We start from the raw sequence: 14366 nt of genomic DNA on the forward strand, positions 1-14366 counted from the left end.
TTCCCATGAACATGTGTCCTCTTACCAGACCAAGGACATCTATGCTCAGGGAAGCTACCTGCCCTCCTCCGGAGAAGTGACTCTTCTTAAATCCGAATTCCCCAGAATTCCTGGAAACTGCGCTGTGATTGAAACTATTAATAGCGGGTAGACCAGGACAGGAGTCAAGCCTGTAGGGACGGGCTTCTACCGTAAGATAGGCCTTCTACAGGTTACAGTCTTTCTGGAGCTTTCACAAACACATCTCCCCTTGTGTAAACTGTCCATGTTCCATAAAAATTCATTGTACGCACTGGTGCCAAAGGAAAGGCAAGATACAAGACATAAGAGATGGACAGATGTATTCATTAAAGTTTGACTTCACTGAAGATAAAATTTCTCAACAGAGACAAAGTTTACCACTTGATTCATTCAACACTAGTAATTTTATTTCAAAATATAAATATTTTTACATTTACAAAGATGTTACATCAGTAGGTTGTCAAAACAAGTTAAAGCTAAGAAACAGCATTTGTGAGGATAAAGACACATGGTTATATCTGAATAATCTTTTTTACTTTCAAACCATCTCTACTTTGCCTGAGAATGCAGAGATGATACATTTGCCACAAGTTACATGAGCAATAACAACTATATAGCGAATCTTGGCTTCAAAATCAAATGGTATTTGAAATACACTCCAATCACCTAGACAAGTGGCACTGCAAAGCACAAAAGAAGGGTTTTCTTTGGAATAATTACAATTGGAGTTACATTGTCTGGGTCACTGCCATTAAAAACAGTATTTGATAATAAGCCAAAACAATGTTTTAAAATTTGTTACCACAGCTTTCAGAGTAATATATAAAGCTAGAATAAAAAGTAAGAAACCAGGTGTGGAGTACAGAACTCTGGATTTGGAGTCAGAATTTGTGCAACTGAACTCTGGCTCCATCATTTTGTGGTATAAATTTAAGGGAAAGATCACAAAAAACCTTTCTGAGCTTTGATCTGATAATACTTGATGCCTGCCTATCTCACAGGGTTGTTACGAAAGCAGTCTGAAACCTATAAAGTGCAATACAAAAGCATTATTAAAATGTCATATCAATATATCACCACTGCATCTGCACTCTAACTGATCTTTGAAAAACTTTCAAAAGTAAAACACAAATACTGACTTTACACACCATAGGTGGAAAAGAATCTCTATACTTGATGTATAGCTCTGAATGGCAAATACAGTTTTTTTCTGGTATTTCACTAAACTTTGAGATATATTACAGTTTACATGGCAGATGTGCCTGCCATTCAGAATTCTATTACGGATGTCTTCCAAAAGAGCTGTAAACTTTTATTCGAGAGCCATGTTTCCCAAAGGACCCCAAGTTCTTTGAGATGCTCTGAGAAAAAGAGGATGAAGGTGTAGTTTAAGGTCAAATAAGTCTCGTAAACAGAGTCTTTGTCCCCTCTTATAAATTCACAATATATAATAGCATGTTAAAAACACTTCGAAGTTCTACTTCAGAAAGGAAACAAATTCAGCATTCCTCAGTTTTAACTTACCATAGAGTCCCTTCCCCCAACTCCATATACACTTTCATTCACTTAGAACATCTAACAACATTCCTTGGAACTACTGCTATAAGGAACACATTTTTTCCAAAATTGGCAAGCTGCAAGGGGTCGCAAAGAGTCAGACACGACTTACCGAGGTAACAACAACTCAACTAGGAGGGAAAGGGAAAAGAAGTATAACAATGGACTGAGAGAAAAAAGAACTGACTCTACTCTGAATTGTCACTGACGGGCGCCATGTTAGAAAAGACACTTCAACCTATGGACTTGTTTCCTTCTCTGTTAAATGACAGGATCACCTAATTATATAAGGCCTATTCTAGCACAGAATTTCTATGACTCCAGGAAGCAGACAGAACATGTTGGTTTATAATTCTCTTATTTTTAAACTATCAAAACAATTAACTGTTTAGTGGTTTCATATAGCATGAGTATTTTTTTTTGCAGATCTTAAGTTAATGTAAGCTAAATTTGTCAACAAGGAAAGTAACTCGAGTGAAGAAACTTTAAAAAAGAAAAATATAAATGAGACAATAGCTTTCAGACAAACTCTATTAAGAATAATTATACTTTAGTAGGAATGTCTATCTAAAATAGTCTCTCCAGATTGGAGTAACTAAACTAAGTGATGAAAGTTTATTGAATAGCTACGTCATTTCCAAATAAAATGAGATTTTGAAACATAATTACTGAACACTGGACAGGAAGGCCTGGTGTGCTGTGATACATGGGGTCGCAAAGAGTCGTACGTGACTGAGGGACTGAACTGAACTGAAATGAACTTCCTCTTGGGGCTTCCCAGGTGGCGGTAGGGGTGAAGAATCTGCCTGACAATACAGGAGACAGAGGATACTCAGGTTCCTTCCCTGGGTCAGGAAGATCCCCTGGAAGAGGAAATGGGAACTCACTCCAGTATTCTTGCCTGGAGAATTCCATGGACAGAGGAGGCTGGCAGGCTACAGTCCATGGGGTCACAGAGTCAGACATGAGTGAAGCAACTTAGCATGCATGTGTGCATAAGTTAATGAAATGAATATATTTTGATGGCAAAATGTGCAAAGACAAGAAATACATAAAAACAAAAAACTACTTGTCCTTGGCTGGAACTAACATTTGGAACTATGTTGCCAGGGACTATTTCTACTGCAAAATGCCTGCTCTAGTACTTTTATAAGGGTCTTGGAAGACCCTTAGTGGAGACCGCAATTTTCCTATAAACCTTGAGGTTGAAAGCTTTGGTGAGCTCACCTGACATTACTTTGCTCTAGGCTAACGCCTCATGGCCTGAATTTCTGAGTAAATATGGCTCTGTAGTGACACATCCTGAAACGCTGAATACAACCAAAGTGGAACCAGAGGTACTAGAAAGTCCAGAGGGGTCACAGCAGGTTCTTATTAAGACCAAGGTTAGCCAGAGGACCTCATCTGCAAGCCCGCCAAGTGGAATAAACTGCTATTTCCAAAGCTACTCAGTTTGTTTAAATAACATTTCTTGGGTATCAAGAGTCAATCTGCACCAGTCTCAAAAGTCAAGGGAAAACTCTGCCAGCTAACCACCTTTAATGGAAATGGGTGTTAAGAATTCCTGCAAACTTAAAAATAAATAAAACTGGTATCTAAGGCAGTCTGGCAGAGATCACTTCCAGAAACAGAGAGTGTGATCGAAATTTTGGAACTGACGCTGGACTTACATGGCATGGGTTTATGCTGAAAATCCTATGCCCTGTTCTCTCTCGGCAAAGAGAGGCGCATACTGTGTGGGGAGGTTTTTTCCCCTCCATTCAGTTTACAGTTAAGTAGTGAATGTGAGCTTCAAACTTATCTTTAATAAAGTGATAAAATGCAGAACACTGTGATAGGATTTCTGTACTTAGTTTTTACTGAAGCTACGTATACTTCATCAATTATATGCTTTTAGGGAAATGTTCTCTTTCTGGGTCAAATCCTGAGATCATCTTGCTGGATGGAGCATTGGGGCAGTTCAAGTTTCCTGATATGACTGGGTAGTAGTCTGGGGCATCTCTGCTCTTGATATTTCAGGGTGATACTACATCAGAATCAACTTTGACAGCTCTAAACTCCTCTCTTAGGGCTCAGAGTTCCCCTCTAAAGACCTAGTATTCATACTAACAATTATGACCAGGAAGAACCATGTATTAACCTCAAGTTTATATGTTTACCATTTCACTTTATAGAGCTAAAAACACTTTGGAGGAACATAATTTGTATATGCACACTAACTCATTGTGCATAATATTTACCTCTTATAAATATGTGCTAATCACAGCTGTAAACTTATCATTATATCATTAACAAAAACAAACCTGATTTCTTAAAACTTTTAATGCAACATTTTTAATTTTAGCAATACACATAATCTGGCCAAGATTTAACGTAAGAAAAGGCCTTCTTATGAGCTATCCCCTACAGCACCCTGTACAGTGCCCAGCATGGAACCCAGAGTTTGGGAAACTCTCAACCAATGCTTTGCAGAATGAATGTCTGAACAAGTGATTAAAGAAAGAATGAGTTAATTAATGCCAAATGTTGGAGAAGGAAATGGCAACCCACTCCAGTATTCTTGCCTGGAGAATCCCATGGACGGAGGAGCCTGGTGGGCTACAGTCCACGGGGTCACAAAGAGTCGGACACGACTGAGCGACTTCACTTTCACTTTCAATGCCAAATGCAGCACTTGGTTGAATATCAGACTGTAACTGTTGAAGGATTCATAGGAAATATGAGATCTGCATATAGTTTATTGTATAGACAAAGACCTCGCAGTAGCCTCTTTTCTAGACCAAGTTTTTCTTAAGTAATATCAGAATAAATTTAATGTAATTATCATTAATTATGCTTCTTAATGAGAAAATGTTTTAGAAAAAACGATTTCTACTTTTAAATGTTCTTCCCAAAAAGGAAATCTTTGTTACTTAAGAATCCTCTCTCCACCATACTGAATACTCCTTTGGGGACAGAGAAAGAGGCTGAAGGTTGCTTTACAATAGGGAAAGGGCACAAAGGTAAAAGCTGGGTTCTAGTCCTAGCCCTGTCATTAACTGTAGTCTATGCAATAGAACAGGACATGATTCTACCTCAAAGCACTGGAAAAACTGTGTTAAGATACTAAAAGAGAATATTGTAAAGTAATTAGCCTCCAATTAAAATAAATAAATTTATATTAAAAAAGATACTAAAGGAGTCACTGGAGTATAGCAAGGTTGGCAGACTGTTGAGTAAGAAAGATCTGAGGTCAAATTTTACTAAACTTCATAACTTGGAGTTGGTCACTTTTCTGAACCTTAGCTTCCCCATCTGTGTCAAACACAAAATAATATGAAGCTGTATGAAAGCTGATGTGAAGTGACTATGAAATGATATGTGCAAAAAGATTTTGTAAAATGTAGAGCAGTATGCTGGTTATTGTGATATCTGAGATATTTTAAAAGTCACGATTTAATTCAACAAGCATTCATCTAGAGTCTGTGTGCAAGGCACTGTGCTAAATGATGGGAAAATACTACACCGATACAAAATTTTATGCTAGTAACTAATTGGCCAAATTCTAAATGGTAAAACAGAGACATTTAACAAATCAGAACACTGCTGCCCCTGAGATTTTTTTACTTAAAACATTTGGAAAGGAAAAAAAAAAAAATCACAACATGAATTCTATCATATTGTCACCATTAATAGCAGCTTAATACTTAACTAATTTCAGTGTGGTCAGCCAAGGTTTAGAAATTTGGCAATAGTGTAATAGGGGAAAGAGGGAGAAGGGGAGGAAGGGCTTCGGTCTCTCTTCTCCTATGGTTGCAACATACAACTAACTGAACTTCAGATAAGCCACCCACCCTTACACTGAAGACTTGATCTTTCTTATGAGAGGACCATACATTGTGGAAGAAGGGAGAAGACTCATTTTTCCTGCTCAAGCAACAATATTCTCAAAAGTGAAAGCCCTCTTCATTGAAAAGTGACTGTCGTAGAAAAGTTTAAGGACAGATTTCTTAAAACAGGAGAAAGTCACACTATATACAGCAGGTAGATTACGGCTCTTAAAAAAAAAGTTATAAATACGTATTATAATATAGATAACCAAAGTGGGAAAATTTCAAGCCACAATACCAGTGTATAAACTGAAACTTTTCAAGCCATCTTAGCAACACTTAAGTGAGTAAATCACATTTCTGAGCTCTAAAGCTGTGCTTCAAAATGCAAAGCAGCCCACAGCCAGTCCTCTCTTGTCCAGGCATTCCGTACGGAAGGCCAGGAGGCTCCTGCGTCTCGTCCTGGGCTCTGTTTGCCAGGCGTGGCTGAAAGGACAGGAGGCCACAGCTGAGCTGAACTCACAGTCAAGGTTGAATTTCCTTAGAGAAATCACTGCGGTTGGAAACCAAGTCAGTCTACCGAAGGTTTCAGGTCTTCAGAAATGTCACGGAAAGTCCTTTAAGAAAAAAAGACAGGATGATTAGTTTTGCTTTTAGGAAAAGGGGGAAAACAAAACCACAGAGATATTTAGAAAAGAAAAATAGCATCTAACCAGTAATTCACTGTCATATAATATTCATATAAGTTGAGAGCCTTGGTGCCATTATGTAGTCACTGTTTTTTTTCTTAGTATTTTCACTGAGTATTGTTTTGAAATCTGATAGTTGTTTCTCAACCTGCAGCAACAAGAACTCTAGTTTTCTTTCGGAAGGTCTATCCAAAAGACTGTTTCCCTAGACTCTCTTGAAACTAATGACCATGTGACCACCATCTGGCCAATGAGATGTAAGTAGAAGTGTTGAGTGACTTCTGGGCAATGTCCTTAGAAGAGAAAGGTGATCTTTTCTGACCTTTCCCCCTTCGTGCTGACTGGAAAGTAGACACAATGACGTTAAAGAGAAAAACAGTAAGAGACTGAAGATTAAACGCTAACTGGATAACTTTATTGCAAAATAGGAGAACTGATCCAGCAGTGTCCCAGCTCTGAGTGCTGTGGTTCAGGGCAGGAGAAATGGGATAGGGCTTTTCATCAAATGACCATGAACTTATGCTGTTTCTGACCTACATCAAACAAGCCAAGTGAATGTGGCTCACTGGCAGGTAATAACTGGGTTGGATGGAGGGGTCTGCTGTGTTGGGGCCTAACTTAGGACTGTAGTAGCTAGCTGGCCTTTGCTACATAATTTATCCAGCCAGGTCTGCATCTTTGTTGGCAGCCAAATGGCCAGGTCAGAGTTCATCAATGAACAAGCATTCATCTCAGATGAAAAGACCTCACACCAAGGCTGACAGAACATCAAGGTGGGGGGTCAAGCTTGGCATGGATGTTTGTGGAACAGACACACCAAGCCTTGGTCTGCTGACCTTTGTACTTCTTACAGCCAAGAGAGAAATAAACTTCTGGCTGTTAAAGTTCTACTGATGGTGGGGTTTTTTGAGTTGGCTTTTTTTGGTTATAATACAGGCAAATCTATCTTAAAATGATACAGATATGAAGCACAAGTTTATTACCATCCTTTTAGACAGAGATTGCTTTGCTCCTTTATAACCATATCAGCAATTAGGAGGGTTAGACAGGCAGGCAGAGGTAAAATATAGGTTAACCCTTTAGCATCCAGAGGAAGTACTTAAATGTCAAGTGGGGCACAGGTCAAATGATACAGAAAAAAAAAAGATTACATTTGCTCAGTTATCTGAAGGCTCTTTCACTGGATGGTGTCGGAAGTCTCATATCTCAAGCACATCTCTAACTAGCACAGCTCTACATCCAAAGGAACAGCTTTGAGGAAGGGGTAAGCTTCCTGGCTATGGCTCCTGTGTCTCTGAAAGGGATTATATATGACATGACTGAACTCACCATATTGAATATATGCCAACAGGTCAAAGAACTAGAATGAATTTATCTCCTTAAATATTTTTATACTGAGAAAAATTCTCCCAAACTAAGATTTATACACACTCGTTTTATGTATTGTTGCTGTCTTTTAGTCGCTAGGTCATTTCCAACTCTTTTGAGACCCCATAAACTATAACTTGCCAGGCTCCTCTGTCCGTGGGATTTCCCAGGCAAGAACACTAGAGAGGGTTGCCATTTCCTTCTCCAGGGGATCTTCCCGACCCACAGATCGAACCCGAGTCTCCTGCATTGGCAGGCAGGTTCTTTATCGCTGAGTCACCCGGGAAGCCCTTTTACATGTATTAATAGCCATCTATCTCTGTATCTATCTAATCAAGGTTTCTCCATAGCTCCACTGCTGACCACTCTGTACACTGTGAGAGGTTTGGCAACATCCCCGCTCCTACCCTCTATAGCTGTGATGATGAACACGTCTCTATACATTGCTAAATGTCCCCTGAGGGGAGCCTCACCCTCCTCTGCCACGACCATTGCTCTAGATAGCTACCTACCCATTTATTTATATATCTCTTTTTCACAGTCTCACCTACATTTGTGTACAGGTAAAGCTAGCTACAAGTTGCCCCAGACTATATGAAATTCAGGTAGCACTCAATTCTGGGAAGCCCTGGAATATCTTTAAAACCAATAACCAAAAACTGATCAGTATTACAAAGCATTTTCCAATACCAAAAAGTTTTAAAATTCATTCTTTCATATCTTTTCAAATTTCTAAGATACCTGCAAGCTTCAATCTCTAACTCTTCAATTCCCCTAAATTATGAATGAAAACAGCTGCCTCAGGGCAAAGATACATGAAATAAGATTAAAACTGTGGTTGGCCTGGTGACTGCTTTCTGTTGACAAGTAAGCTTAGCTGTAACCCTGAAATTCATACCTGCTATTCAGTTCTGCCTCCAGGCCAAGAAAGCCTCCAGAAGGACTCCGAAGAAAGAAAACACAATGAAGCAAGCTAAGAAAACAGCTATTAAGTATTTTCCATCTCAACAGTATGTTTTCTCTAAATGTTTGGTGGTGATGGTGTGTGGGTGTGTGGGTGTGTGTGTGTAAAACCCTATAGAAGTACATTGATCTGAACCGAACCTCAATTACCTCTTGGAAAACAAACTCCATAACCCAGAGATAGAGATATAATTTCTTCCTGGTCTCATCAAAAGGCATAGCAGGAACTAATCCACAGGGCTCATAAAACTGTAACGCTCTAGATTAGGAAGAAACAAAGGAATAAAAATTGCATTGACAGTGTTTTTTCCAGCTGCGCTGCATAGCCTGTGGGATCTTAGTTCCTCAACTAGGGGTGAACTTGGGCCCTCAGCAGTGAAAGCACAGAGTCCTAATGACTGGGCTGCCAGGGTACTTTTTTGACAGTATTATTTCTTGTTCTTGCCTGGAGAATCCCAGGGACGGGGGAGCCTGGTGGGCTGCAGTCTATGGGGTTGCACAGAGTTGGACACGACTGAAGTAACTTACCAGCTACCTAAACCATCTAAATATAGTATTTTTTCCCAAACCATAAGGATTGTTATGTTCCTTTGAACCACAGTGGTAGAATTTCTCAAGCATAAAAAAGGTGGAATGGGGCCGCATGTGACTAGGGGGATAGCAGACTGCTGTGAACGTTTCACAGTTCCCTTCATTACAATGGGGACTGTGTGATGCGATTTCTCACTTGCAATCTTCATGGCTCCTTGAAAATATTTTGGGATCTGGTTCCCCTGAAGTTTTCAAGGAGATTTTTTAAAAAAAATCCATTTATGAGAATGCTGAAGTCTTTTCTGATTTAACAACTCAAGAGTTGTTGACTCCCAGCTTCCCAGAGAAAGACTAAATTGTGGATGTTACAAATGAAAGCGTACACTGACTAATGTACTTTACTTCAGTAGGTTCAGGACAGCTGAGTATGTATTTCCTAAACCCCCACCAGCACACCTTGTGACGGAGCACATGTCATCACTTACGTACATTCTGCCTCTTCCATAAATTTGGAATAAAGTTCTAAGGCTGGAGTTTGCTATGGCCCATACTCTTTTATCAGCCTTATAGTGAAAGGATCTTTTAATCTGATCTGCTCCTGGTTTCACTAATCTATTAACTCATCAAATTTTCATTGAGCATCTATCCTAAACTGGAATGATACGGAGCATACTCCAAATGACGTCCTCAAGATTTAGGCAAAGGTCTAGAGGAATCATGGTTTTTTATGAGACTATTTTCATATATTATTTTACAAAGACAAAAATAATGTCTTGCTCTATTAAAAAGTAGGTGTTAAACCTTAGCTTAATTGCCCAACACTGATCTTCCTTATCTTATGATTGCATTATACCTGGCTTCATACTTAATAATATCCTTAAGACAGCTTCCCTTGCGGTTCAATAATATCCTTAAGACAGCTTCCCTTGTGGTTCAGATGGTAAAGAATCTGCCTACAATGCAGGAGACCCAGGTTTGATCCCTGGGTCAGGAAGATCCCCTGGAGAAGATAATGGCAACCTACTCCAGTATTCTTACCTAGAGAATTCCATGGACAGAGGAGCCTGGCAGGTTGCAGTCCATGGGGTCACAAAGAGTCAGACACGACTGAGCGACTCACACACATACACACGTCCCAAGAAACTCACTGTACATTAAAAATATTTTAAGTCAAAAAAGTATTTCATACACTTAACCTACAAAACATCACAGCTTAGCCTCACCTACCTTAAACGTGCTTATAACACTTACACTGGCCTGCCGTTGTTGCTTAGTCACTAAGTCATGTCTGACTCTTTTGCAGCTCCACGAACTGGAGCCCACCAGGCTCCTTTGTCAATGGGATTAGCCAAGCAAGAATACTGGAAAGGGTTGCCATTTCCTCTTCCAGGGAATCTTCCCCACTCAGGGATCAAACCCGCATCTCCTGCATTAGCAGGTGGATTCTCTACCAATGAACCACCAGGGAAACCCGACAGTTGGGCAAAATCATCTAACACAAAGCCTGTCTTAGAATAACAGTGTTGAATATCTCAAGTAATTTACCAAACACTGTACTGAAAGTGAAAAACAGAACAGCTGTCTGGGTGCCACATGGTTGTAGGCATATCAGTTGTATCCCCTTGTGACCATGTGGCTGACTGAGAGCTGCAGCCACCGCTGCCCAGCATCACGAGAGAGTCGTACGGCATATCGCTAGCCCAGGAAAAGATCAACATTAAAAATCTGAGTACAGTTTCCACTGAATGTGTATTGCTTTTACACCATCACTAAGTTGAAAAATCATAAGTTAAACCTTCTTAATTTGGGAATCATTTGTAATTTCTTTCATAAAAAGCTAATGACCTTTGAGTGAACTTTGGGTATTAAATTATGGAAGATAATCACAGTCAGGTTAAGATAATGCTTCTAAAAACAGGAATGAGTTGACTAATAACTCTATCCCCCAAAAGGTAAAGCTGAGTTCCTTAAAGGACCACCTTCTAGCTGTCACCTCTGGTCAAGTCAGGGTGTGACGGAGGGCAAAGGAAAACTTAAATACAGCGAATAGCATCCCCAGAGGAGTTCCTGGGATACGCCCTGACTTCCTTCTTACAGATTTTTCTGAGCTTTAGTGTTCAAAGATTGCCGCTCAGGTTTTGGTAGGAATGAAATAAGTCTATCAAATCAAGTCTTATTATTCTATCCAAAAATCAAAAAAGTATTGAGACTTGAAAAATTGTGATTGCAGGGGTGTTATGTCCTTCCCCACACTTCCCAGACAGTCCCAGTGTTAATAGATAACAGGGGAAGCCATAGGTTCTGATTATTGAATTGAGGCCAAAACAGCTGGGAGCCCAAAGCTGTGCTGTGTCGACATTTACTACCATGAAATAGTGTATTCCCCACTGTCAACAGTGAGAAGCACTACATGGGACCTGGAAACAGTACACAGAAATAGTCACGCAGATGGATCTTCTCAGCCATCAGTGCCCGTATCCACAATTAGAAGATCTAACGGAACGAAGACATTCTCATGTTACAGCATAAGAGTCCTAAGACAAGCTGAATCCTTCCATAGCTCATGACGCTGTAGACACTATTCCCTCAAAGCCCAGTCATTCCTTGAACTAGGAAGAGGGCGCTGTCAAAGGTTGACAGGTATGGTAAATACCCCAGTAACTAAAACAGGCACGGCCTGGCAGTAGCAGCAACCACAGTAAAAAGGGAAAAGACAAATAACCAAGTGTATAAATGAAAGCTGTAAAAAAAGGAAAGGTAGGAGGTGCTATCCTTAAGAGCATTAAATGCAGGACATAACCTAATCTTGAGAGGAGGGAAAGCTCTGATGGACTGACGTTTGAGTCGCAATCTGAAGAATGATTAGGAGCTAGTGGCAGCGTGTCTGAAGGCCTAGGGTTTGAATGGAGCTGGTGTATCTGAGGCCCTGGCAGAAAGCCAGCGTGGCTGCAGCTCTGACATGGGGAAGATGTTACAGACGCATGAGCCAGGCACAGGCAGACCACGCAGGGCCTTAGGATTTTGATCTTCCTGGTAAGAACAGTGGGAGGCCAGTTCTGGTAGAAGAGCATCACGACCAGATACGCCTCCCCTTTAAAAAGGACACATCTGCTCAGTGTCAAGAGACCGGAAGGCAGCAAGCGTGGATGCTGAGAGGCTGGCCAGGAGACTGAGATGCCACGACAGTCCAGCCAAGAAACCCCGAGGCTGGGCCCAGGGCGGGTGACGCTGGAGAAAAGGAGGAAAGGGCGGACTTGAGACGGAACAGGTAGGACTGGGAAAGATGGTGACTTGAGAAGACAGGAGGCTGTAAGGATGACCACACACAGGCACACGTACGTGAGGGGTACCACCTACTGAGGAAGGAGACAGAGGAGAGTGTCTTTCCCTGAGCAGCGGTGGGGGGATGGCTAAGGAAAAGAAAGACCTCTAGTTGAAATCACACTACCTCACCTGCTTATTTCTATGTGACCACAGGCAGGATAACCTCTCTAAGCCTTGACTTCATCGATAAGATACGGAAAACAACTGTTCCTAACCTCACATGGAAACACTGGACAGATTAAGTAAAATAAGACAATGCAGGCAAAGTTTTAGCACAGAACTTGGTACACTGAGTCCCAATAAATGTCAGTGGCAGCTGGTTGTTACTATTTAAGAGGTCATTTAGACTTTCCCCCAGGAAGTGCTGTGTGAGACACAGGATTCCCTCAGGCCTTTTCAAAACCCCATTAGAGGGAGTTCCCTGGTGGTCCTGTGATCAAGAATCCATCATCCACCCTGCAATACAGAGGGACGGGGGTTCGATCCCTCGTCGGGAACTAACATCCCACATGCTTTGGAGCAACTTAGCCTGCATGTCTAAGCCCCCCTGCCACAACTAGAGAGCCCCTATGCTACAACTAAGACCTGATGCAAGCCAAACAAATCAATATATATATTTTTAAAAAACCACTAGAAGGCATAAATCTACCTTAAAAAAGAGAACATAAGAGATTAAAAGAAACAAACTTTCAGAAAGTGGAAAGCAGATGAAGAACTGCTATGACCAGCATGACCTAAAAAACTGAATCCTAAGCCAGGAGTTATTCAATAAGGCTCAGGAATTGGTGGTATCAAGTAACTTTGGAAATGGGGTTGAAGGTAGGACTAGACACAGAAGGGCTGCTTTGAAGTGTGCCTAAAATGCAGTAAAACCTCATGGGTCCAACCCACACCTCCACCCAGCCAGGCAAATGCTCCCTGTTACTGGCAGAACTTCGAGTCTTTTCGTCCCTTAGCAAAGGTAAAACAAAAAAGTCTCTGGACTGGGGGACAGCAGGCAGGGATAAGGGTAGGAGTGCATACTGACCCCTACCAGACTGAGCGGCAGACTGAGTGACGATCTGCATCTCAGATGCTGTCCCGTCCCTCTCCCTGTCGTGGCTCCAGGCTGGCAGCCAAGCCACCAACCTCTGAGCAGGAAATTAAAAGATCTTTCACTGAGGAATTTAGCAGCCCCACAGGGAAACCAAGAAAGCACTGACATCAGTGGCTGCACAGACAATGGTCCTGGCAGATTATATTATGGTGACACACATAATAAACCACCCCGCAAATCCTGAGAGGTTCGCTCTTCACATCAGCCAACAGTCAAAAGTATTGGATACCTGATACTGTGACCATTGTTGTTGCTGTTGTTTAAGTCGCTAAGTTGTGTCCAACTCTTTTGTGGCCCCATGAACTGTAGCCTGCCAGGCTCCTTCTGTCCATGGGAGTTCCCAGGGGAAGAACATTGGAGTGGGTTGTGATTTCCTCCTCCAGGGGATCTTCCCAACCCAGGGATGAAAACTGTGTACCCTGCACTGGTGGGCAGGTTCTCTTTCCCTGAACCACCAGGGAGGCCCCTAATATTGTGATTATATTGTGTTAATATGGTGAAGGTTAGGGGATATTACAGATGTAATTAAGGTCCCCAAGCAACTGACTTTAATCAAAATGACAATATGTTCTGTGGGCCAGGGCTAATCAGGTGAGCCCTCTGCAAAAGAGTCTTGGCCATCAGCAACAGAAGTCAGAAAAATACTCCTGAAGGCCTGGCAAAAGCAAGCATTATGTTATAAAATGCCTATGGAAAGAGGCAGCCTCTGGGAGCCTCAACTTGTGGCTACAACTGCAAACAAAGGAATGTTGTCAATAACAAGCAAGCCTGGAAGAGGATCCCAATGAAACCCCTGCCTACCCTCATGCCTTGACTGTAGCCGTGGAAGATCCTAAGCAGAAGGACCAGCTGAACTGTACCTGTACTCTGACTTTCTTATAAATGTGCTGCTTTATGCCACTAAGTTAGTGAAAATTTGCTACATGTCACAGAAAACTAACACAGACCTATACACTTAAAAAGGCAAGTTTTATTACACAAATAATATCTCAATAAGCCAGACTGCCC

The 14366-nt window shown here is 41.3% G+C and overlaps 1 protein-coding gene across 1 annotated transcript in view; it reads right to left on the reverse strand.

Moving 5' to 3' along the window:
• The window catches only part of TMEM245 (transmembrane protein 245), a 79610-nt gene continuing 65650 nt past the window's right edge, over positions 407 to 14366 (reverse strand). The window contains 1 exon segment of the mRNA XM_018052564.1: positions 407 to 6004. Within this exon segment, the coding sequence (XP_017908053.1) occupies positions 5959 to 6004 (46 nt within the window). The 3' untranslated portion in view covers positions 407 to 5958.

This window comes from Capra hircus, chromosome 8, assembly GCF_001704415.2.
Source record: "Capra hircus breed San Clemente chromosome 8, ASM170441v1, whole genome shotgun sequence".
Taxonomy (NCBI): domain Eukaryota; kingdom Metazoa; phylum Chordata; class Mammalia; order Artiodactyla; family Bovidae; genus Capra; species Capra hircus.